The sequence below is a fragment of the Ranitomeya variabilis genome, chromosome 2 (genome assembly GCF_051348905.1).
Source record: "Ranitomeya variabilis isolate aRanVar5 chromosome 2, aRanVar5.hap1, whole genome shotgun sequence".
NCBI lineage: Eukaryota > Metazoa > Chordata > Amphibia > Anura > Dendrobatidae > Ranitomeya > Ranitomeya variabilis.
The window spans coordinates 674,436,409-674,463,482 of record NC_135233.1 but is presented as its reverse complement, the minus strand read 5'-3'; the positions used below and the strand labels follow the sequence as shown (position 1 = coordinate 674,463,482).

At 43.6% G+C, this 27,074-nt stretch overlaps 1 protein-coding gene across 1 annotated transcript in view; it reads left to right on the top strand.

Moving 5' to 3' along the window:
• Positions 1 to 1,594: 1,594 nt before the first annotated feature.
• SLC35D3 (solute carrier family 35 member D3) overlaps positions 1,595 to 27,074 on the top strand; it is a 60,925-nt gene continuing 35,445 nt past the window's right edge. The window contains exon 1 of the mRNA XM_077289285.1: positions 1,595 to 2,161. Within this exon, the coding sequence (XP_077145400.1) occupies positions 1,726 to 2,161 (436 nt within the window). The 5' untranslated portion in view covers positions 1,595 to 1,725. The remainder of the gene's footprint in view (positions 2,162 to 27,074) is intronic.

The following is a 27,074-nucleotide window of genomic DNA, read 5'->3' as shown; positions in this document are numbered from 1 at the left end:
CACCCTAAGAGCACGTACCTGGTATGATACCTGCCGTAAGGGGGTCCCACTCTGTGACCACATGGCATGTGCCGCTTCATCCTCCCTAGCTGTCTATTAAATAAATGATTATAATAAAGATCTCCTGATTTCACGCTTCCAGAAATCTGGCCATATGAGGAGAAGGTGCAACAATTGTCTGGCCAGCAGCACTTGCCGCAGTGCTGTGTAATGGGGAGCTGTCCTTCAGCACCCTGCCAGGACCGCCTCATAGGAGAGCCCTGCCAGCTGCCCAGCCATGCCTCACCCTCTCCAGCTCCTTCCTGGAGGGTAGCCTGCTGCTGACCAAAGCTCCACACTGACTGATTCTCAGCAGCACTGCCTCCAATGCAACATGCACTTAACTCTTACAGTGCTGGCACAGCCGTAGCTCAACAAGTTCTACTTTTCTCAATGAAACCTTTGCATACATATATCTGTGGTACCTGATATTTATGGACAAGGCAGATGTGTGATGATATCTTAATGAAGCTGCATTGTTTGCTCCAAGGGGGGGAAAAAGTTTTCTAAGCTGCTGCAGCATGGTGACCTCCTCAACATGATACCTCTGTGTGTGTGCTGCCTCTGCAATTTATACAAGCCTGTGATCAAAAGCATTTACTTATATGTATGTCATTTAAGCAAAAAATAATGTATAATAATACATCATAATAAAAACAGGTTGGAACTGGCAGCCACTAATAAAGCGAATGCGCGGGTTAGGTAATAGTCACTTACATTAGTGAGAATGCTTTCTGGTGGGTAATAGTTTATTGGATTGGATAGACACTCAATAGCCATTGTTGTGTGACCTCTGCCAGCAATCAGTTAAAGGAAACCTATTGATTTAGTCAGTGGTCATTGGGGCCCAATATCAATAAGATATAAATACTGTATAGATATATACACACTGCGAATATAAATACCGTATATATATATACATGTCAGTACAATACATACCGTATATGGTATGTATATACACGTGTAAATATATATATATATAAACATGTACATCAAGTATATATACATACAAATATATACAATATATCTATATAAATACAAGACATGTACAAATATATACAAATAGCATGCAATGTATATATATATATATATATATATATATATATATACACACACGAAGTATATATACGTAAAAAAATATGCTATATATATTGTATGTCATATATAAATGACATACACAAATAACATAATGTGTATATATCTATATATATAGATATATACATATCTATCTATTTATCTATCTATCCATCTATCTATATACAAACATATGGTACTATTTGTTTCCTATTCTTTTCATTGAATCTGTCCATAAATGAGCCATGAGAAGAGCAATCAGACTACTCCCAATGAATTACCTAAGTGGAATCTGCATAGGCACCCTTGTCCAAATGCGTCAGAGCCAGGTCCCTGTGTGGGGGAGGGGAGGCATTCCAGACACATATCCTATCCAGAGTGCATTTTTTGTCCCCTATTGATCGTTGTTACTTTTTCCTCCTCTTCTTCTCCAATAGGGAGGTGATGCTGCTGCTGCTCCAGTCGCTGTCCATAGGCTGAGCACACAGTGTCTTGGAGGGGATCCCTGGGTACAGTTGGTCTCAGGCAGACATCAGGGGGTTCCCCTGTGTGTGGAAAGTGTTCTCGGTGCTCGGGGTCTGCCTTGTGCTCAGGGTCTGCCGTGTGCTCAGGATGCAGCTGTGCAAGGGACGCCTGCTGGGGATCTCCGTGGCGGTAGCACATGGGGTGTTCTCCGGCTCCCTGAACATCCTGCTCAAGTTCCTCATCAGCAAGTACCACTTCTCCTTCCTGACCCTAGTGCAGTGCATGACCAGCTCCACTGCAGCGCTCACCCTGGAAGTGCTCCGGCGCTGTGGGAAGATCTCTGTGCCTCCCTATGGGCTCCAGCTGGCTCGGATGTTTGCAGGGGTGACCATCCTCTCCACCCTGCAGTCCAGCCTGACCCTGTGGTCTCTGCGGGGGCTCAGTCTCCCTATGTACGTGGTATTCAAGCGATGTCTGCCCCTGGTGACCCTGCTCATTGGAGTACTGGTGCTCAGGAACGGGCTGCCCTCTGTAGGGGTGCTCATTGCAGTCTTCATCACCACTTGTGGGGCTGCCCTGGCAGGTAAGTGCCTTCACACCCAGTCTCTTACCGCTCAGGCTGCTTTATTAATAAAGTCTCCTGTCATTATTTGCTCCTTAAGACCTTTCAGGCTCCAGTAGTGTTCTTAATGACTTTCCTCCTGACCCTCATCTCCTAGTGACTGTCATATTAGCAGTTGTTTTTATTGTCACCTCTGAGCTTTATGTCTCTTTTCCTTCCTTGTTCTCTAGTTTTTCAGCACTTGTCATACTTGCTTACTGTATCTTATAAATGGTTGGATTTTTTTTTAAATAAACATAAAAACCTGTATAAAGTAGACCTTCAACTCAGGTTGACCTATCTAACACACTGTGGGCAACATTAAACCCAATTAATCACATTGGCAAAATTAAATCAATCTAATTTATTCATGAATTAATAATAAACACTAAATAATTGTGACTGGGTAATGTGTAAGAACACTTTTCCACTTAGCAAGGTGAAGTCAGGTTGCTTTCTGTCTGCAGTACACACTATATAAGGGTGTATAGCGCAGGTGTCCTAAAAATCCCACTGAAGAAGTATGTGATTGCCTGTATTACTATGCTTTTGCCTTATACATAGCATATAGGTATATGTATCATGCAGTATAAAAGAATGCGTCCGATGACCTCTAGGATATAATATCATGTTTATAAAACAGTTTTGGCATACAATGTAATATAAAAGTAATGATACCGGGCTTAGCACACCCTTATATATTTTATTAGCCCTTGAAGAAAAAAAGTGTGACATAGTGAATTTGTGTCATCATGTCTCATGTTTTTGTAGTCACCCCCGCAACTTGCACAAAATCCCCCATTAACCTGTCTTCCCATGAACTTATTCAGGTTACCATTGTATTTATTATGTCAGATTGTACTGTATTTAACACCCTGGATTTTCTTTGGTATTATCATGCTAATTTATAAAGCATGAAGAAGAAATCTGCAGAGCCTTGTTTTGTGCAAATATCTAAAAATAAGTAGTATTGAGAGATACTGCGGGTTACAGTAAGGCTACTTTCACACTAGCGTTAACTGCATTCCGTCACAATGCGTCGTTTTGCCAAAAAAACGCATCCTGCAAAAGTGTTTGCAGGATGCGTTTTTTCGCCATTGATTAACATTAAGCGACGCATTGTGACGGATTGCCACACGTCGCACCCGTCGTGCGACGGATGCGTCGTGCAGTGGCAGACCGTCAGGAGCAAAAAACGCTACATGTAAAGTTTTTTGCTCCCGACGGTCCGCTTTTTCCGACCGCGCATGCGCGGCCGGAACTCCGCCCCCACCTCCCTGCACTTCCCCGCACCTCACAATGGGGCAGCGGATGCGCTGGAAAAATGCATCCACTGCCCCCGTTGTGCGGCGGAGACAACGCTAGCGTCGGGAACGTCGTCCCGACGCTAGTGTGAAAGTAGCCTTAACATTATCGAACCCCTGTTCTTCCTACTTTTATGGCTGAAACTACTAAAGGATTGTATGTTCTTTCCATTTCAAGTTAATTTATGGGACTTTTAGCCAGGTGTGACACAAATGCTGTAAAGTTTGAATGCTTTCAAAATTAGAAGTGTTAATAGTTCATTTTTATCAATTACCAAAATATAAAGTGAATGAACAAAAGAGAAATTTGAATCAAATTAATATTTGCTGCGACCGTCATAAATTTTTCTAGCTCCATTTGCACATGGTCCTTGATGGAACTTGACGTGGATGTTGTTGCAAACATCTTGGAGAACTAACCACAGATCTGTGAATGTAGGCTTCTGCCAATTTGTCTCTATCTTCCTGTAATCCTAGACAGACTTGATGATGTTGGCTCTGTGAGGTCTTATCATCACTTCCAGGACTCCTTGTTCTTCTTTACACTAAAGATAGATATTTATGACATTGGCTGTATGTTTGGAGTCATTGTCCTGTTGCAGAATAAATTTGGAGCCAATCAGATGCTTCCCACATGGAACTGCTTGACTGGATAAGTATCTTAAATTGACCAAAACCCCAAATATGTTTGCTGAAATATAGCCCCAAGCTATTCAAACCTCCACCATGCTTCACTGTTACCTGCAGACACTAATTATTATACAGCTTTTCAGCCAGCTCTTCAGTAGACACATTTTCTTCTATTACAGCCAAATATATAACATTTTGACTTCATCCTTTCAAAGAACTTGCTGGAATTTTTCTCGTATAGTTTTGAGCATACTTGAGTCACTTGGCCTTGTTTCATTCAGTGCTGGATGTATGACTTTTTGGCTGCAATTTTTCCATGAAGACAACTTCTGGCCATACTCTCCTAAACAGCAGATGAGTGTAGCTGGGTCTGGCTGGTTGCTGCAAGGTCTGAGCTAATAACACCGCTGGATTCCTAATTTTGAGGGAAAGTAAACATGATGACTGCGTCTATGGTCCTATTTCTTGTAGTTCTGTAAAACATTCTTGAACAGCACACTGGAAACCCCAGCCTGGTGTGAAATTTTTGCCTGGGAGAGATGTTGCTGATGCAGTATAATTACCTTGTGTCTTGTGCTGTGCTTAGTCTAGACATTGTGCATGACCTGTGACATGAAACTGTCCCACAATTTCAACTTTATAGCACAGTTTGATTGTTCTTCTTTACATGCTTGAGCTTCAAACACAGCTATTTCTTTTACAGTTAATGATTGTGTTTCAGCCAACATATGAAGATAATAATCATTATCATGTGTTTGGTATAATTGGTTACTTCTGCATCACACTATAATTCTACAAAGTTCATGACTTTGTGAAACCGAACCTAGAAGAATTAATGTTGTTTTTATGTCAAATATTGATTATTTGATTTAGGTTTCTCATTTGGTCATTCACTTGGTCATTCACTTTGCACTTGGTTAATTGATAAAAAATAAGCTACAGGCACTCTCATTTTTCCCACACCTGACTACATTTTTTTCACAGCTATATATATATATATATACTAGATGGTGGCCCGATTCTAACGCATCGGGTATTCTAGAATATGTATGTAGTTTATTTATGAAGATTATGAAGAATTTAGAATAATACATTGAATACACAGGATTCGGCCGGCTGCGACCAATTAGCGAAGCATGGTTCAAATCCCACACCAGTTCGCGGCCAGAGTGCGCCTGTCGCTGATTGACGGCCGGCCACATAGTGTATAGCACAGCCACGTAGTATATAACAAAGCTCACGTAGTATATAACAGTCTATGCACTATATAACACAGCCCACGTAGTGTATAACACAGCCACGTAGTATATAACACAGCCCACGTAGTATATTGCACAGCCATGTAGTATGTAGCACAGCCCACGTAGCATATTGCACAGCCCACGCAGTATATTGCACAGCCCACGCAGTATATTGCACAGCCCACGTAGTATATTGCACAGCCATGTAGTATATTGCACAGCCCACGTAGTATATTGCACAGCCACATATTATATTGCACAGCCCACGTAGTATATTGCACAGCCCACATAGTATATAGCACAGCCACGTATTATATAGCACAGCCACGTGTATAGCACAGCCACGTATATAGCACAGCCACGTAGTATATTGCACAGCCCACGCAGTGTATTACACAGCCACGTAGTATATTACACAGCCCACATAGTGTATAGCACAGCGACATAGTATATAACACAGCCCTTGCAGTATATAACACAGGCACGTAGTCCTACATAGTATATAGCACAGCCACATAGTATATAGCACAGCCACGTAGTGTATTGCACACCATGTAGTATATTGCACAGCCACGTAGTATATAACACAGCTACATTGTATATTACACAGCCCACATAGTATATAGCACAGCCACGTAGTATGTTGCACAGCCGATACAGTATATAACCCAGCCCACGCAGTATATAGCGCAGCCCACGCAGTATATTACAGCCACGTAATATATTACATAGCCCACATAGTATATTGCACAGCCAATGTAGTATATAGCACAGCCCATGCAGTATGTAACACAGCCCACGTAGTATATAGCACAGCCAAGTAGTATATTGCACAGCCACAAAGTATATTGCACAGCCACGTAGTATATTGCACAGCCATGTAGTATATTGCACAGCCACATAGTATATTGCACAGTCCACGTAGTATATAGCACAGCCACGTAGTATATTGCACAGCCGACGCAGTATATTGCAGAGCCGACGCAGTATATAACACAGCCCACGCAGTATATAGCACAGCCCACGTAGTATATTACACAGCCATGTAGTATATTACACAGCCACATAGTATAGTACACAGCCCACATAGTATATAGCACAGCCATGTATTATATTGCACATCCGACGTAGTATATAACACAGCCCACGTAGTATATAACACAGCCCACGCAGTATATAGCAATGTGGGCACCATATCCCTGTTAAAAAAAGAATTAAAATTAAAATAAAAAATAGTTATATACTCACCCTCCGACGGCCCCCGGATCCAACCCAGGCCTTTCCCGCTCCTCGCGCGCCGCTCCGGTCCCAAGCGGCAATAATACGTGATGATGTAGTGGTCTCGCGAGACCGCTACGTCATCTCCGGTCATTGCCGCAATGCATTCTGGGGACTGGAGCGGCGCGTGAGGAGCGGGAAAGGCCTGGGCTGGATCCGGGGGCCGTCGGAGGGTGAGTATATAATGATTTTTTTATTTTTTTTATTATTTTTAACATTATATGTTTTTACTATTGATGCTGCATAGGCAGCATCAATAGTAAAAGGTTGGTCACACAGAGGGATAATGGCAGCGTTAACGGACTGCCTTACACCGCGTTATGCCATGGTGTAAGGCAGTCCGGTTAACGCTATGTGGGCGCTGACTGGGGGAGGAGTAGGGAGGGGGCACGACGTGGGATTTCCGTGACAGACAGACAGACAAACAGATGGAAGTGACCCATAGACAATTATATGGTAGATGTATATATATATATATATATATATATATATATATATATATATATATATATGTATAGTGCTCAACATAAATGACTATGGAGTATACTCCCTTTGATAAGTAACTTTTAATCGATATCTCATGACTGAGTTTCATAGAACATTTTTTTTAAACCATAACATTAAAGTTAGGTTAATTATATAACTTTCATTACAAAATCTCATATTTTGCTCAAATTAGTTAATGTAAGAATGCACTACACATTAGAACCTGGATGCTCAATTGAGAGTGATGCTCAACTTGTCTCTTCAGAATTTCCCATACTTGTTCAATTGTGTTAATATCAGGAGAGATACTTGGCCACTGAATCACTTCCACACTGTTATTCTTCAGACGTGCAACCGATGTCTGTTTTGAATCATTGTCATGATGGAAAAGTGCACGTCTACCAAGGACACGGAGTGATGGTAGTATCTTCTCTTTCAATATTGAGCAGCACATCTGTGAATTCATAATACCATCAATGAACTGAAGCTCCCTGACAGCAGCTCTAATGCAGCTCCACATAAGGACACTGACCTCACTATGCTCAATGTAGGCATAAAGTTTTATTGCCAAGTGTTTAAAAAAATTTGAAAATGGCGGCCTCCGCACCTGCGCAATAACAGCTATTGGTATATATAGAGATCTGATAGCTACTATTGCGCAGGCGCTGGCGGCACCATTTGGCTGGAGAAGGAAAAAAATGTCCTCCTCCAAGATAACACCGCCCGCGCCTGGACAGTAGCAGCTCTCGGCGATCTCCTATTTTTTAATTCTTTTTTATTTTAAACTTGCTCATTAACATTAAGAGTACTTATTAACTGGACACTAAACTGTTATGATCCGGTGACCTTGGAGCCGCATGAGAGACTTTCTCAGGAGTAGGTGGTACCTGTACTGACCGCAAACCCTAAACTAACACCGCAACTAGAAGTAGCCGTGGGATGTACCTAACATGTCCTTGACACCTCGACACAGCCGGAGGACTAAATACCCCTATAGATGGAAATGGGAATTCTATCTTGCCTCAGAGCAGAACCCCAAAGGATAGGCAGCCCCCCACAAATATTGACTGTGAGTATAAGAGGAAAGACACACACAGGCAGAAAAACAGGATTTAGCAAAAGAGACACTTCTAGCTAAATAGAAAAGGATAGGACAGAATTCTAAGCGGTCAGTATTAAAATCCTAAAAATATCCACAGCAGAAAATACAAATATTCTACATCTAACTAAAGACATAGAAAATATATCTGCATCTCCTGAGAATCCAGCATGACTGAAAAATCCAAACAAAGTCTAAGCTGGACAAAAACACAATAAATTGCACTGAATTGCAAAGCACACTGCATGTGTGCACAGATACAAAAAACCAGACACTTATCTTAGTTGAATTGGCAGCAGGGCATGAGGAACCAGAGAGAGATACAATCCCTCCAAGAACAATGGACAACTGGCCAGGAGTAATGGATCCTGCACACCTAAATACCAGAAGAGCTGCAATCAGCAGAAACACCTGCCCAGGATTACTAGCCCAAGACAGCTGCACTATCACTAACAACCACCGGAGGGGGCCCAAGAGCAGAATTCACAACAGTACCCCCCCCCTTGAAGAGGGGTCACCGAACCCTCACCAGAGCCCCCAGGCCGATCAGGACGAGCCAGATGAAAGGCACGGACCAAATCAGCAGCATGGACATCAGAGGCAAAAACCCAAGAATTATCCTCCTGGCCATAACCCTTCCATTTGACAAGGTACTGAAGCCTCCGCCTCGAAAAGCGAGAATCCAAAATTTTCTCAACCACATACTCCAACTCCCCATCAACCAACACAGGAGCAGGAGGATCAACAGAGCAGAGGGAACAATGGGCACCACATATTTCCGCAATAAAGATCTATGGAAAACATTATGGATGGCAAAAGAGGCCGGAAGGGCCAAACGAAAAGACACCGGATTGATAATCTCAGAAATCCTATAAGGACCAATAAACCGAGGCTTAAACTTAGGGGAAGAAATCTTCATAGGAACATGACGGGAAGACAACCAGACCAAATCCCCAACCCGAAGCCGGGAACCAACACACCGACGACGGTTGGCAAAACGCTGAGCCTCCTCCTGAAACAAAACCAAATTGTCCACCACATGAGCCCAAATCTGCTGCAACCTGTCAACCACAGAATCCACACCAGGACAATCAGAAGGCTCAACCTGCCCTGAAGAAAAACGAGGATGAAAACCAAAATTACAAAAGAAGGGCGAAACCAAGGTAGCTGAACTAGCCCGATTATTAAGGGCAAACTCGGCCAATGGCAAGAAAGCCACCCAATCATCCTGATCAGCAGACACAAAGCATCTCAAATAAGTTTCCAAAGTCTGATTAGTTCGCTCGGTCTGGCCATTTGTCTGCGGATGAAATGCGGAAGAAAAAGACAAATCAATGCCCAGCCTAGCACAAAAGGCCCGCCAAAACCTAGAAACAAACTGGGAACCTCTGTCGGACACAATATTCTCCGGAATACCATGCAAACGAACCACATGCTGAAAAAACAACGGAACCAAATCAGAAGAGGAAGGCAATTTAGGCAAAGGCACCAAATGAACCATCTTAGAGAACCGGTCACAAACCACCCAGATAACCGACATCCTCTGGGAAACCGGAAGATCTGAAATAAAATCCATAGAAATATGCGTCCAGGGCCTCTCAGGGACCGGCAAAGGCAAAAGCAACCTACTAGCACGGGAGCAACAAGGCTTGGCCCGCGCACAAGTCCCACAGGACTGCACAAAAGAACGCACATCACTCGACAAAGAAGGCCACCAAAAGGACCTACCAACCAAATCTCTGGTACCAAAAATACCAGGATGGCCAGCCAACACAGAACAATGAACCTCAGAAATCACTCTACTAGTCCATCTATCAGGAACAAACAGTTTCCCCACTGGACAGCGGTTTGTCAGCCTGAAATTCCTGCAGAACCCGTCGCAAATCAGGGGAAATAGCAGAAAAAACCACCCCTTCCTTCAGAATGCCGACCGGCTCAAGTACCTCAGGAGAATCAGGCAAAAAACTCCTAGAAAGGGCATCAGCCTTAATATTCTTAGAACCTGGAAGATACGAGACCACGAAATCAAAACGGGAGAAAAACAGGGACCATCGAGCCTGTCTAGGATTCAGCTGTTTGGCAGATTCGAGGTAAATCAGATTTTTATGATCAGTCAAGACCACAATACGGTGCTTGGCTCCCTCAAGCCAATGTCGCCACTCCTCAAACGCCCACTTCATAGCCAACAACTCCCGATTGCCGACATCATAATTGCGTTCAGCAGGCGAAAACTTACGGGAAAAGAAGGCACACGGTTTCATCAAGGAACCATCAGAATTCCTCTGAGACAAAACGGCCCCTGCCCCAATCTCAGAAGCGTCAACCTCAACCTGAAACAGAAGAGAAACATCTGGCTGACGCAACACCGGGGCAGAAGTAAATCGGCGTTTAAGCTCCTGAAAGGTAGAGACAGCCACAGAGGACCAATTCGTTACATCAGCGGCTTTCTTCGTCAAATCGGTCAGGGGTTTAACTACACTGGAGAAGTTAGCAATGAAACGGCAATAAAAACTAGCAAAGCCCAAAAATTTCTCAAGGCACTTCACGGATGTGGGCTGAATCCAATCATGAATGGCCTGAACCTTAACCGGATCCATCTCTATAGATGAGGGAGAAAAAATGAAGCCCAAAAAAGAAACCTTCTGCACTCCAAAGAGACACTTAGACCCCTTCACAAACAAAGCATTATCACAAAGGATCTGAAATACCATCCTGACCTGTTTCACATGAGACTCCCAATCATCGGAAAAAATTAAGATGTCATCCAATTATACAATCATGAATTTATCAAGATAATTCCGGAAGATATCATGCATGAAGGACTGAAAAACAGATGGAGCATTAGAGAGCCCGAATGGCATCACAAGATATTCAAAATGTCCTTCGGGCGTATTAAACGCAGTTTTCCATTCGTCACCCTGCTTAATACGAACAAGATTATATGCCCCCCGAAGGTCAATCTTAGTAAACCAACTAGCCCCCTTAATCCTGGCAAACAAATCGGAAAGCAAAGGTAAAGGGTATTGAAACTTGACCGTGATCTTATTCAAGAGGCGATAATCAATACAGGGTCTCAAGGAGCCATCCTTCTTAGCAACAAAAAAAAATCCCGCTCCCAACTGTGAAGAAGATGGCCGAATATGCCCTTTCTCCAAAGACTCCTTAACATAACTCCGCATGGCGGTATGTTCAGGCACAGACAGCTTGAAAAGCCGGCCCTTAGGAAACTTACAGCCTGGAATCAAGTCAATAGCACAATCACAGTCCCTATGCGGTGGAAGGGAACTGGACTTGGGCTCATCGAATACATCCTGAAAATCAGACAAAAACTCTGGAACTTCAGAAGAGGAGGAAGAGGAGATTGACATTAAAGGAACGTCATTATGAACCCCCTGACAACCCCAACTAGTCACAGACATAGACTTCCAATCCAACACAGGATTATGTATCTGCAACCATGGAAAACCCAGCACAATAGCATCATGCAAATTATGCAACACCAGAAAACGACAATCTTCCTGATGGGCTGGCGCCATGCACATGGTCACCTGTGTCCAAAACTGGGGTTTATTTTTAGCCAAAGGTGTAGCATCAATGCCCCTTAAAGGAATAGGGTTCTGCAAAGACTGCAAGGGAAAACCACAACGCCTGGCAAATTCAAAGTCCATTAAGTTCAAAGCGGCGCCTGAATCCACAAACGCCATGACAGAAAATGACGACAATGAGCAGATCAAGGTCACAGATAACAGAAATTTAGGTTGTACAGTTCCGATGGTAACTGAACTAGCGATTCTCTTTGTACGCTTTGGGCAGACTGAAATGACATGAGAAGCATCGCCACAATAAAAACACAACCTATTCTGACGTCTGAATCCTTGTTGTTCCGTTCTAGACAGAATCCTATCACACTGCATAGGCTCAGGCATCTGCTCTGAGGACAACGCCACAGCGCACAGTTCTGCACTCCCACAAGCGCCGATCAATCTGAATGGCCAAAGACATAGAATCACTCAGACCAACAGGCGTGGGAAACCCCACCATAACATCTTTAACAGATTCAGAAAGGCCCTTTCTGAAAATTGCCACCAAAGCATCTTTATTCCATTTAGTCAGCACAGACCATTTTCTAAATTTCTGACAATACAATTCTGCCGCTTCTTGACCCTGAGACAGGGCCAACAAGGTCTTCTCTGCTTGATCTACAGAATTTGGTTCATCATATAATAATCCTAGAGCCTGAAAGAAGGCATCTACATTAAGCAAGGCCGGATTCCCAGATTCCAGGGAAAATGCCCAATCCTGAGGGTCGCCATGCAGCAAGGAGATGACAATTTTAACCTGCTGAATGGGATCACCAGAGGAACGAGGCTTCAGAGCAAAAAACAGTTTACAGTTGTTTTTAAAACTCAAAAATTTGGACCTGTCCCCAAAAAACAAATCAGGAGTAGGAATCCTAGGCTCTAAAAGCGGAGTCTGAACAATATAATCAGAAATACCCTGTACCCTAGCAGCAAGCTGGTCTACACGAGAAACTAATCCCTGAACATCCATGCTAGCACAAAACTCCTCAGTCACCCAGAGGAAAAGAGGGAAGAAAAGACAGAACAGACTACAGAAAAAAAATGGCTCAACACCTTTCTTCCCTTCTTCTGAGATGCATTTAACTCATTGTTGGCCAGTTGTACTGTTATGATCCGGTGACCTTGGAGCCGCATGAGAGACTAAACCCTAAACTAACACCGCAACTAGAAGTAGCCTCCGCACCTGCGCAATAACAGCTATTGGTATATATAGAGATCTGATAGCTACTATTGCGCAGGCGCTGGCGGCACCATTTGGCTGGAGAAGGAAAAAAATTTCCTCCTCCAAGATAACACCGCCCGCGCCTGGACAGTAGCAGCTCTCGGCGATCTCCTATTTTTTAATTCTTTTTTATTTTAAACTTGCTCATTAACATTAAGAGTACTTATTAACTGGACACTAAACTGTTATGATCCGGTGACCTTGGAGCCGCATGAGAGACTTTCTCAGGAGTAGGTGGTACCTGTACTGACCGCAAACCCTAAACTAACACCGCAACTAGAAGTAGCCGTGGGATGTACCTAACATGTCCTAGACACCTCGACACAGCCGGAGGACTAAATACCCCTATAGATGGAAATGGGAATTCTATCTTGCCTCAGAGCAGAACCCCAAAGGATAGGCAGCCCCCCACAAATATTGACTGTGAGTATAAGAGGAAAGACACACAGGCAGAAAAACAGGATTTAGCAAAAGAGGCACTTCTAGCTAAATAGAAAAGGATAGGACAGAATTCTAAGCGGTCAGTATTAAAATCCTAAAAATATCCACAGCAGAAAATACAAATATTCTACATCTAACTAAAGACATAGAAAGTATATCTGCATCTCCTGAGAATCCAGCATGACTGAAAAATCCAAACAAAGTCTAAGCTGGACAAAAACACAATATATTGCACTGAATTGCAAAGCACACTGCATGTGTGCACAGAGACAAAAAACCAGACACTTATCTTAGTTGAATTGGCAGCAGGGCATGAGGAACCAGAGAGAGATACAATCCCTCCAAGAACAATGGACAACTGGCCAGGAGTAATGGATCCTGCACACCTAAATACCAGAAGAGCTGCAATCAGCAGAAACACCTGCCCAGGATTACTAGCCCAAGACAGCTGCACTATCACTAACAACCACCGGAGGGAGCCCAAGAGCAGAATTCACAACACTAAACATACGATTATGCTGCCGTGCAGGTGCCACAGCTGGCACCTGCCTGTAAGAGCGTTTTTTATTTTTTTCTTCACTATCTACAGGTATTCATTATGCAAACTAGTGGGCAGTGAAGGATCAGTGACCTGTCAGTCTGCATTATCAATAGCTAAAGGTACCTTCACATTAAACGACTTTGCAATGAGAACGACAACGATCCGTGACGTTGCAGCGTCCTGGATAGAGATATCGTTGTGTTTGACACGCAGCAGCGATCTGGATCCCGCTGTGATATCGCTGGTCATTGCTGAAAGTCCAGAACTTTATTTGGTGGTCAGATCGGCGTGTATCGTCGTGTTTGACAGCAAAAGCAACGATGCCAGCAATGTTTTACAATGGTAACCAGGGTAAATATCGGGTTACTAAGTGCAGGGCCACGCTTAGTAACCCGATATTTACCCTGGTTACCATTGTAAAAGTAAAAAAAACCCCACTACATACTCACCCTCTGATGTCTGTCACGTCCCCCAGCGTCCGCACTGCTGCTCAGAGCTTCCTGCACTGAATGTGTCAGTGCCGGCCGTAAAGCAAAGCACAGCGGTGACGTCACCGCTGTGCTTTAGGGCCGGCGCTTACACAGTGCAGGGAAGCTGAAGGCGAGGGACGCGACAGACACGGCAATGTAAGTATGTAGTGTTTGTTTTTTTTACATTTACACTGGTAACCAGGGGTAAACATCGGTTACTAAGCGCGGCCCTGCGCTTAGTAACCCGATGTTTACCCTGGTTACCCGGGGACTTCGGCATCGTTGGTCGCTGGAGAGCTGTCTGTGTGACAGCTCTCCAGCGACCACATAGCGACGCTACAGCGATCGGCATCGTTGTCGATATCGCTGCAGTGTCGCTTAATGTGACGGTACCTTAAGTAGAGCACCACATAAAGACCCCCTCCAGGCCCGCTCCAGAGGACGAACATATCATTAACACAAAACTGAAAATAAAGATTAAAAAATATCCACAAGATGGATTTCAGCAACAAAGTTATCATTTTGATCAGCATAACAGCGCCGACTTGACACTGTAAGTTACTGTGCACAATGCTGCTGACAGGTTCCCTTTAAAGTCAAAGTCCCATAATGGGACAAAGTATAAAACTAAAAAAATGTAAAAAAAAATTAGTGGAAAAATAAAAAAATTTAAAGCTTTAAGTATAAAACGATACAAAAATATATTTTTTTCTATAAAATAGATTTCATTGTGTAAAAGCGGCAAAAGATAAATCTTACCCAAAGAATAAAGCTACCATATCACTGGATTCTCATTGGATAATCAGTAACAATCCCAAAAAGAAAAATTAGAAGCATTTAAAGAGACCATGATGGATGAACAAAAAAACTTAAGCACTTGTTAAAAAATAAAAAATAAATGTATATTAAATGTAAAGAGGTGAGGCATATTTAAAGTTGAATATAATGCTGGTTTCAGGGAATGCAGGGCAAGCGTTAGAAGAGCTAAAGACAGTAATTAAATGAGGCTTGCAAGGGAGACCAAAAACAGTAAAACAGGATTTTGGAGGTATGTCAAAAGCAAAAGAAAAGTTAAAGATGCCATAGGATTTTTACCGGATGAAAAGGGGAAGTGTTCAAAAATGATGTTGAGAAGGCCGAACTTTTAAATTCCTATTTTGCATCTGTGTTCTCTAAGAAAGCAAATGTAACATCAACTGATCCTCAAGGTGACATCGAAGGAATAAAAGAATTCACACTATCTACAAACAGAGAGATAATGAGGGAACACTTAGCTAATTTAATTAAATTTAAATCTCTTGTTTCAGATGAATTACATCCTATGGTACTATAAAGGTACCGTCACACTAGGCGATATCGCCAGCGATCCGTGACGTTGCAGCGACCTGGATAGCGATATCGCTGTATTTGACACGCAGCAGCGATCTGGATCCCGCTGTGAAATTGCTGGTCGCTGCTAGAAGGTCTGCACTTTATTTGGTCGCTAGGTCGCCGTGTATCGCCGTGTTTGACAGCAAAAGCAAGGATACCAGCGATATTTTACACTGGTAACCAGGGTAAACATCGGGTTACTAAGCGCAGGGCCGCGCTTAGTAACCCGATGTTTACCCTGGTTACCAGCGTAAAAGTTAAAAAAACAAACAGTACATACTCACCAGCGCGTCCCCCAGCCTCTGCTTCCTGACACTGACTGAGCGCCGGCCCTAAACTGAAAGTGAAAGCACAGCGGTGACGTTAGTGGTGACTGTTAGGGCCGGAGCTCAGTCAGTGTCAGGAAGCAGAGGCTGGGGGACGCGCTGGTGAGTATGTGCTGTTTGTTTTTTTAACTTTTACGCTGGTAACCAGGGTAAACATCGGGTTACTAAGCGCGGCCCTGCGCTTAGCAACCCGATGCTTACCCTGGTTACCCGGGGACCTCGGCATCGTTGGTCGCTGGAGAGCGGTCTGTGTGACAGCTCTCCAGCGACCAAACAGCGACGCTGCAGCGATCGGCATCGCTGTCGCTATCGCTGCAGCGTCGCTTAATGTGAAGGTACCTTAAGAGTAATTAGTAATATTAGTAGAGGAAATTGCAGAACTACTAGCCAGAATCTTTGAAAATCCTTGAGAGCAGGATAAGTCCCAGAAGATTGCAGAAGGGCAAATGTTCGTATCTTCAAAAAGGAAAGATGATGGAGCCAGGAAATTACAGAGCAGGGAGCTTTACTTCTCTACGAGGAAAGATCTTTGAACAAATTATCAAACAACATGTATGTAAGTACTTGGATAAGAATACAGTAATTAATCAGCCAGCATGGGTTTGCAGCAAACAATTCATGCTACACTAATCTAATTTCCTTCTATAATGGAATCACTGACTGAGTGGATCAGGGAAATGGAGTAGATATAGTATATCTTGACTTCAGCAATACATTTGGTAAAGTATCTCATACTATCCTTATTGAAAAAATGATCAAGTATGGGATTGACAAGGCTACACTTAGGTGGATTCATAACTGGCTCAGTGATCGTACTGAAAAAGTGGTGATAAATGTGTTGTGAATTCGGTTTGTGGGCTCCCCCGGTGGTCTGTTATGGTAGTGTCTCTTATGTGCCTTCCTCCATCTCTGATTACCTGTCGCCACCCTCTTGGGGAGTTTCCTATTTAAGGCTGCTTGGCTGTTAGTCACATGCCGGCCAGCAATGTGCTAGTAGCATTCTGTTGCATTCACCTGCCTCAAGTTCCAGTTCAGCTAAGTTGAATTTTGTTTCTTGTTTTGCTATTTTTGTCCAGCTATCTGCAATGTGACTCTTCAGTGCTGGAAGCTCTTGTGGACAGAAAATTACTACTCCAGTGGCATGAGTTGTCACTGGAGTTTAAAGTAATTTCTGGATGGTGTTTTTGAATAGTGATTTTTAGGTCGACCGTGAAGTAACTCTTTCCTGTCCTTCTGCTATCTAGTAAGCGGACCTCACTGTGCTAAATCTGCTGTTCATCCTACGTATGTCATTTCCTCTGAACTCACCGTCAATATCTGTGGGGGCCTACTATCATCTTTTGGGGTTCCTCACTGGAGGTAAGGCAGGCCTGTATGTTCCTCTTATAGGGGTAGTTAGATCTCCGGCTGGCGCGTGGTGTCTAGGGCATCGTAGGTACATCCCCCGGCTACTGTAAGTGTTGGGTCAGGTTCAGGTCACGGTCGACCTTAGTTTCCATCACCCGAGAGCTAGTCCGTTTTGTATTTTTTTCCCATGGTCATTGGGGTAACCATAACAGTTTGGCCGGCCTGTAAAAAATCTATGTGTTAAAATATGCACTAAAGTAGGAAGGAGAAGAAAAGGTTTTTTTTTTTTCTGTGTTTGAAAGTGCACCTTAGTTTGATCATTTGTATTCCTTGCTTAAACTGCAGTCTTCAGCCTTTTTTTTTTCTCCTCTCCTCTTAATCTCTGAATGCTTGGGTTACACCCATTTGAAACATGGATCCACAGAGTTTAGTTGCGGGTTTGAATAACCTTGCGACAAAAGTACAGAACCTACAAGATTTTGTTATACGTGCTCCAATGTCTGAACCTAAGATTCCTCTGCCTGAATACTTTACCGGAGACAGATCCCGGTTTTTGAGTTTCAGAGAAAATTGCAAATTGTTTTTGTCTCTGAGATCTCACTCTGCTGGTGATCAGACTCAACAAGTTAAAATTGTTATCTCTCTACTGCGCGGCGACCCACAAAGTTGGGCATTTGCATTATCGCCAGGGGATCCTGCGTTGTTAAATGTAGATGCGTTTTTTCAGGCTTTGGGGTTGCTTTATGAAGAACCTAATTTGGAGATTTTGGCTGAGAAAGCCTTGATAGCTCTTTCCCAAGGGCAAGATGAAGCTGAGATATACTGCCAGAAATTCCGTAAATGGTCGGTGCTTACTAAATGGAATGAGTGCGCTTTAGCAGCTAATTTCAGAGAAGGTCTCTCTGATGCCGTGAAGGATGTCATGGTGGGGTTCCCTGTGCCTACAGGTCTGAATGATGCCATGAAATTGGCTATCCAGATTGATCGGCGTTTGCGGGAGCGCAAATCTGTGCACCATATGGCGGGGTCTTCTGAGGAAGAATCTGTGCACCATATGGCGGTATCTTCTGAGCAAAAACCTGTGCACCATATGGCGGTGTCTTCTGAGCAAAGACCTGTGCACCATTTGGCGGTGACCTCTGAAAAGGCATTGGAGCATATGCAATGCGATCGTGTTTTGTCTAGAGGCGAACGTCAAAATTACAGGCGCAAAAATGGATTGTGCTTCTACTGTGGAGATCCAACTCATGTTATATCAGCATGCTCTAAACGTATAAATAAGGTTGATAAAAAGGTTGATAAATCTTTTTCTACAGGTACCTTGCAGTCAAAATTTCTTTTGTCCGTGACATTGATTTGTACCTTATCATCTGTGACTGTGAATGCTTATGTGGATTCTGGCGCCGCTCTGAGTCTCATGGATTGGTCCTTTGCCAAGCGTTGTGGGTTTGATTTGGAGCCGTTGGAAGTTTCTATTCCCCTGAAGGGTATTGATTCTACACCTTTGGCTAGCAATAAACCACAATATTGGACACAAGTGACTATGCGTCTTACCCCAGACCATCAGGAGATTATTCGTTTCCTTGTATTATATAACCTACATGATGTCTTAGTGCTTGGATTACCATGGTTACAGATTCATAATCCCGTCTTGGACTGGAAATCTATGTCTGTGTTGAGCTGGGGATGTCGGGGTATTCATGGGGATGCACCTTTGGTTCCTATTTCTTCATCTACTCCCTCTGAGATCCCAGCATTTCTGTCAGATTTTTATGATGTCTTTCAAGAGCCTAAAGTTGATTCTCTCCCTCCCCACAGAGAGTGTGACTGCGCTATTGAATTGATCCCCGGTAGTAAGTTTCCTAAGGGTCGCTTGTTTAATTTGTCTGTACCTGAACATACTGCTATGCGGGAGTATATCAGAGAATCCTTGGAAAAGGGTCATATTCGCCCCTCGTTGTCTCCACTAGGGGCAGGATTTTTCTTTGTAGGTAAAAAGGATGGTTCATTGAGACCTTGTATCGACTATCGACTTTTGAATAAGATTACAGTTAAATACCAGTACCCGTTACCTTTACTGACTGATCTGTTTGCTCGTATAAAGGGGGCTAAGTGGTTCACTAAGATCGATCTACGTGGTGCGTATAATTTGGTCCGGATTAAGCAGGGGGATGAGTGGAAGACCGCATTTAATACGCCTGAAGGCCATTTTGAGTATTTGGTAATGCCTTTCGGTCTCGCAAATGCTCCTTCCGTTTTTCAGTCCTTTATGCACGATATTTTCCGTGAATATCTGGATAAGTTTATGATTGTGTATTTGGATGATATTCTTGTTTTTTCGGAGGACTGGGAATCTCACGTTCAACAGGTCAGGAGAGTTTTTCAGGTTTTGCGAGCTAATTCTCTTTTTGTAAAGGGCTCAAAGTGTAGTTTTGGAGTTCAGAGAATTTCCTTTTTGGGATATATTTTTTCCCCTTCATCTATGGAGATGGACCCTGTCAAGGTCCAGGCTATTTGTGATTGGATGCAACCTACTTCTTTGAAGAGTCTGCAAAAGTTCTTGGGTTTTGCTAATTTCTATCGCCGATTTATAGCGGGTTTTTCTGCCATTGCTAAACCTTTGACTGATTTGACCAAAAAGGGTGCTGATGTTGCTAATTGGTCCTCTGCGGCTGTGGAGGCCTTTCAAGAGCTTAAGCGCCGCTTTTCTTCCGCTCCTGTGTTGCGCCAACCTGATGTGTTACTTCCGTTCCAGGTTGAGGTGGATGCTTCGGAGATCGGAGCAGGTGCAGTTTTGTCGCAGAAAGATCCTGACTGCTCAGTAATGAGACCATGTGCGTTTTTCTCCCGAAAGTTTTCGCCCGCTGAGCGAAATTATGATGTGGGAAATCGGGAACTTCTGGCCATGAAGTGGGCGTTTGAGGAGTGGCGTCATTGGCTTGAGGGTGCTAGACACCAGGTGGTGGTCCTCACTGACCACAAGAATCTAATTTATCTTGAGTCGGCCAGGCGTCTGAATCCTAGACAGGCGCGCTGGTCGTTGTTTTTCTCCCGATTTAACTTTGTGGTGTCATATCTGCCTGGGTCCAAGAATGTGAAGGCGGATGCCCTCTCTAGGAGTTTTGAGCCTGACTCGCCTGGTGATTCCGAACCTACCGGCATCCTGAAGGATGGGGTGATATTGTCAGCTGTCTCCCCAGACCTGCGGCGTTCTTTGCAGGAGTTTCAGGTGGATAGGCCTGATCGCTGTCCGCCTGGTAGACTGTTTGTCCCTGATGATTGGACCAGTAGAGTTATCTCGGAGGTTCATTCTTCCGCGTTGACAGGTCATCCTGGAATTTTTGGCACCAGGGATTTGGTGTCTAGGTCCTTCTGGTGGCCTTCTTTGTCTCGAGATGTGCGCATGTTTGTGCAGTCTTGTGATGTTTGTGCTCGGGCCAAGCCCTGCTGTTCTAGGGCCAGTGGGTTGTTGTTGCCCTTGCCTATTCCTAAGAGGCCTTGGACGCACATCTCTATGGACTTTATTTCTGACCTTCCGGTTTCTCGTAGGATGTCTGTCATCTGGGTGATTTGTGACCGTTTTTCCAAGATGGTTCATTTGGTACCTTTACCCAAATTGCCCTCCTCCTCTGAGTTGGTTCCTCTATTTTTTCAGAATGTGGTGCGTTTGCATGGTATTCCTGAGAATATAGTGTCTGACAGGGGTACTCAGTTTGTGTCTAGATTTTGGCGGACGTTCTGTGCCAGGATGGGTATCGATTTGTCTTTTTCATCTGCATTCCATCCTCAGACTAATGGCCAGACTGAGCGTACTAATCAGACCTTGGAGACTTACTTGAGGTGTTTTGTGTCCGCTGATCAGGATGATTGGCTTGACTTTTTGCCATTGGCAGAGTTTGCCCTTAACAATCGGGCTAGTTCTGCCACTTTGGTTTCTCCATTTTTTTGTAATTCAGGGTTTCACCCTCGGTTTTCGTCCGGTCAATTGGAGTCTTCGGATTGTCCTGGAGTGGATGCTGTGGTTGATAGGATGCATCAGATTTGGGGACAGGTTGTGGACAATCTGAAGTTGTCCCAGGAGAAGACTCAACAGTTCACTAATCGTCATCGGCGTATTGGTCCTCGTCTTTGTGTTGGGGACCTGGTGTGGCTGTCTTCTCGATTTGTTCCTATGAAGGTCTCGTCTCCTAAGTTTAAGCCTCGGTTTATCGGCCCTTATAGGATTCTGGAGGTTCTTAATCCTGTGTCCTTTCGTTTGGACCTCCCAGCATCTTTTAATATCCATAATGTTTTCCATCGGTCATTATTGCGGAGGTATGAGGTACCGGTTGTTCCTTCTGCTGATCCACCTGCTCCTGTGTTGGTTGAGGGTGAATTGGAGTATGTGGTGGAAAAGATCTTGGACTCCCGTGTTTCCAGACGGAAACTTCAGTATCTGGTTAAGTGGAAAGGTTATGGCCAGGAGGATAATTCTTGGGTGACAGCATCCGATGTTCATGCTCTCGATTTGGTTCGTGCATTTCATAGTGCTCATCCAGGTCGCCCTGGTGGTTCTGGTGAGGGTTCGGTGCCCCCTCCTTAAGGGGGGGGTACTGTTGTGAATTCGGTTTGTGGGCTCCCCCGGTGGTCTGTTATGGTAGTGTCTCTTATGTGCCTTCCTCCATCTCTGATTACCTGTCGCCACCCTCTTGGGGAGTTTCCTATTTAAGGCTGCTTGGCTGTTAGTCACATGCCGGCCAGCAATGTGCTAGTAGCATTCTGTTGCATTCACCTGCCTCAAGTTCCAGTTCAGCTAAGTTGAATTTTGTTTCTTGTTTTGCTATTTTTGTCCAGCTATCTGCAATGTGACTCTTCAGTGCTGGAAGCTCTTGTGGACAGAAAATTACTACTCCAGTGGCATGAGTTGTCACTGGAGTTTAAAGTAATTTCTGGATGGTGTTTTTGAATAGTGATTTTTAGGTCGACCGTGAAGTAACTCTTTCCTGTCCTTCTGCTATCTAGTAAGCGGACCTCACTGTGCTAAATCTGCTGTTCATCCTACGTATGTCATTTCCTCTGAACTCACCGTCAATATCTGTGGGGGCCTACTATCATCTTTTGGGGTTCCTCACTGGAGGTAAGGCAGGCCTGTATGTTCCTCTTATAGGGGTAGTTAGATCTCCGGCTGGCGCGTGGTGTCTAGGGCATCGTAGGTACATCCCCCGGCTACTGTAAGTGTTGGGTCAGGTTCAGGTCACGGTCGACCTTAGTTTCCATCACCCGAGAGCTAGTCCGTTTTGTATTTTTTTCCCATGGTCATTGGGGTAACCATAACATAAATGGTTGCAAAATCCAATTGGAAGAGTGTTTCAAGTGGGGTACCACCAGGCTTTGTCCTGGCCCCACTGTTCAACATCTTAATAAATGATCTAGATAAGGGAACTGAAGGTAAACTAATCAAGGTTGCAGACAATGCAAAGCTAGGTGGGATCGCTAAAGGCCCCGTCTCACATAGCGAGATCGCTAGCGAGATCGCTGCTGAGTCACAAGTTTTGTGACGCAACAGCGATCTCAGTAACGATCTCGCTATGTGTGACACATAGCAGCGATCAGGCCCCTGCTGTGAGATCGCCGGTCGTGTCGGAATGGCCTGGGCCATTTTTTGGTCGTTGAGGTCCCGCTGACATCGCTGAATCGGTGTGTGTGACACCGATCCAGCGATGTCTTCACTGGTAACCAGGGTAAACATCGGGTTACTAAGTGCAGGGCCGCGCTTAGTAACCCGATGTTTACCCTGGTTACCAGCGTAAATGTAAAAAAAACCAAACACTAAATACTCACCATCTGATGTCCGTCAGGTCCCTTGCCGTCTGCTTCCTGCTCTGACTGAGTGCCGCCGTACAGTGAGAGCACAGTACAGCAGTGACGTCACCGCTGCGCTCTGCTCTCACTGTACGGCGGCACTCAGTCAGAGCAGGAAGTAGACGGCAAGGGACCTGACGGACACCGAAAGGCGAGTATGTACTGTTTGTTTTTTTTGGTAACAAGGGTAAACATCGGGTTACTAAGCGCGGCCCTGCGCTTAGTAACCCGATGTTTACCCTGGTTACCCGGATGCTGCAGGGGGACTGGACTTCGGCATCGTTGAAGACAGTTTCAACGATGCCGAAGTCGTTCCCCTGATCGTTGGTCGCTGGAGAGAGCGGTCTGTGTGACAGCTCCCCAGCGACCACACAACGAATTACCAACGATCACGGCCAGGTCGTATCGCTGGTCGTGATCGTTGGTAAATCGCTATGTGAGACGGGGCCTTAACACTAGAGAAGACAGAAAAAGGATTCATAAGAATCTAGATAAGCTTGAACAATGGGAAGCAGCTAATAGAATGGTATTTAACAGGGAAAAATGCAAAATTCTACATCTGAGCAAGAAAAATGAAAATTACATTTACAGAATTGGAGGAATAGAACTAAAACATCATGTGTGAAAAAGACTTGGATATACTAATAGATCACAGATTGCACATGAGTCAACAGTGTGATGCAGCAGCAAAAAAGGCAGACACAGTTTTCTAAAGAATATATACAAATATTATATGGTCCCTAAAAATGGTTTTGTAAATTTTGTTGGAAAAATGAGAAATCGTTGGTCAACTTTTAATCCTTCTAGCTTCCTAACAAAAAAAAATTTTGTTTCAAAAATTGTGCTGATGTAAAGTAGACATGTGGGAAATGTTATTTATTAACTATTTTCTATGATATAGCTCTCTGATTTAGGGGTATAAAAATTAAAAGTTTGAAAATTGCAAAAAAGTTGCCAAATTTCAGATTTTTTTCACCAATAAGCGCAAGTCATGTCAATGTAGTTTGCAAAATGGGGTAACTTGTGGGGGTTTCTGCTGTTTTGGCACTTCAGGGACTCTGAAAATGTGACATTGCGTCCACAATCTATTAAAGCTAAAATTGTGCTCTAGGAGTCTAATTGTGCTCATTCTCTTCAGAGCCCTGTCATGCTGCAAACAGTAGTTTCTGCACAAATGTGGGCTATTGGCATACTCAGAAGAAATGGTACAACAAACTGTGGTTTCTATTTTCTTCTGTCATCATTGTGAAAATTAAAAATTTGGGACTAAACCAACATTTTCATGTACAAAATTATGATATTTCATTTTCATAACCAAAGATATAAATTTGTGGAGTACCAGTGGGTTTTAAGATGCTTACCAGAACCCTACATGACATTTTTGAGTGGTGTAGTTTCAAAAATTGGGTTACTTGTGAGAGGTTTCTGCTAATTTGTTACCTCAGAGTCTTGTCAAATGCGACATGGCATTCCCAATCTTTTCCAGCCAAATTTTCATTCCTAAAGTCAGAAAGCACTCTTTCCCTTCCATTTTTTCTAGTATTGGCATACTCAGGAGAAATTGGACAAGAAATTTGCTGGGTTTATTTACTCCTGTTATTTCTGTGAAAAAGAGTAATCGGGCTAAAACAACATTATTGTAAAAAAAAAAAAAGTACCTGTAATAATTTTTTTTCTTTCCAATCATTAATTCCTGTCAAGCATCTGGAAGGTTAACAAACATTCTGATTGCCTCTAAAAAAAAAAAACAGGTTTTGTAAAAATCACTGAAAAAATAAAAAATGCTACTATACTTTTAAGCCTTCTAAAGTTTCAAAAATAATGCTGACTAGTAAACGTAATGTAAGTGTCTTTTATTAACTGTCTTGTGTACCATGACTATTAAAAGTTGTGAGTTTTTCTAGATTTTTGATAGATATTTGGATAAAAATTGTGATTTTTATTGATCTAAATTTACCACAAAGATGAAGTACAATGTGTCACGAAAAAACAGTCTCAGAATCATAGAATTATATCGTGGCATACTGCAGCTAGTGGACCAGCACATAGGGAGCAAAACACATCTGAGTAGGCCCTCAATGTAGGAAAACACGTTTACAACTTTGTGGGAACACCCTAATCATAGTAGGTAAAGGGGAACTGTAAAGAAATTGCTCCCTAAATTTTTTTAATGCTTTATTGTGAATGCCCCAAAAATAATAGTGATCACATTTTGCCCTTCTACCAAAGAAGTAATGATGCCCCTTGGACAATTACAGTACACTGAGGTCCCTTATAATGCTATAATGCCTCTCAAGTGCACAATTAGTATTTATATTGTTCCTTGAGTGCCTCTAAAAAAATAATGTCTACCGAGTGTCCTCTAAGCAATTTATAATGCCCCGAGTACGTCAGCAAAAGTAATAGCATCCCATTTATCACCCTACATACTGTAATAATGTCTCAGGTTCTTGCACATATGGTTTTAACATCCCTTGGATTTCCCCAAATTCAGTAATACTGATCCAAAAGTCCCTTACATGCAGTAATAATGTGTACTGAGTTCCCCACATACAGTAATCATTAATTTATGCCCAGTAGGATGTCCCCACAATCACCAACAGAGTATATCTCCAGTGTCCCCCACATATTACGATGGCCGACATCTTCTCACATAGTATTATTACCTCCACAGCTGCCCACACATAGCATGATGATCGCAACACCACCCCACACATAATATGAAGGTCTCAAAGCCACACCCGCACAGCATAACATTTCTCACAGTTATCCACAGACAGTATTATGGCCCACACAGCCCCCACACAATATGATGGCCTCACAGACCCCTCACAGTATGACCTCACAGTATGATGCATCCACAGCCACCCACAGACGGTATTATAGTTCTCCCCCACAGAGTATGATGGCTTCCACAGCCCACCACACACAGTATGATGGCCTCCGCCAGCACCCACAGACAGTATGATGCCCCCGCAGACAGTATGATAGCCCCACAACCCCCCACAGACTATGATGTTTTAACAGCCTTCAACACAGTATGTTGGCCCTACAGTCCTCCAAACACAATATGACCTAAACAGCCCCCTCACATAGTATGATGTTCTCCACAGTCCACCACACACAATATGTGGCTTCCATAGACCCCCATACACATCCATCATTTCACAGCATAATGGCCTCAACCAATCCACACATAGAATGAAGGTCCCATAACCCCCATAAAATATGATGGTTCCACAGCCCCTTCACATATACTGTCTCCATATACCCCACATACTGTATGATTGCCCCCACAGTCCACCACTGAGTATAATGTCCTCATGGCCATCCACACACAGTATGATAGCTGCAAAGCCACCGACACTATATGATTGCCACGATTGCCTCTCTACTATATGATAGCCTTCACAGCACTGCCACACAGTATGATGTTCACACAGCCACTTACACAGTTTGATGCCCCCACACAGTATTCTGGTCACCACTGCCCCAAAATATATGTTTGCTCCCACCGGCCTCCCACACATTATGATGTCCCACTGTCCTCTACAGGTAATAACTCATAAAAAAATCAATACTATATCCTCACCTAACCCCAAATCTACAGTCAGCATTAAGGTGTCAGCTGTTGTGAATTTGGATTCTGGGCTCCCCCGGTGGCTACTGGTGGAATTGAACTGGTGTTTTCATCTTCTCTGTTCACCTGTTCCCATC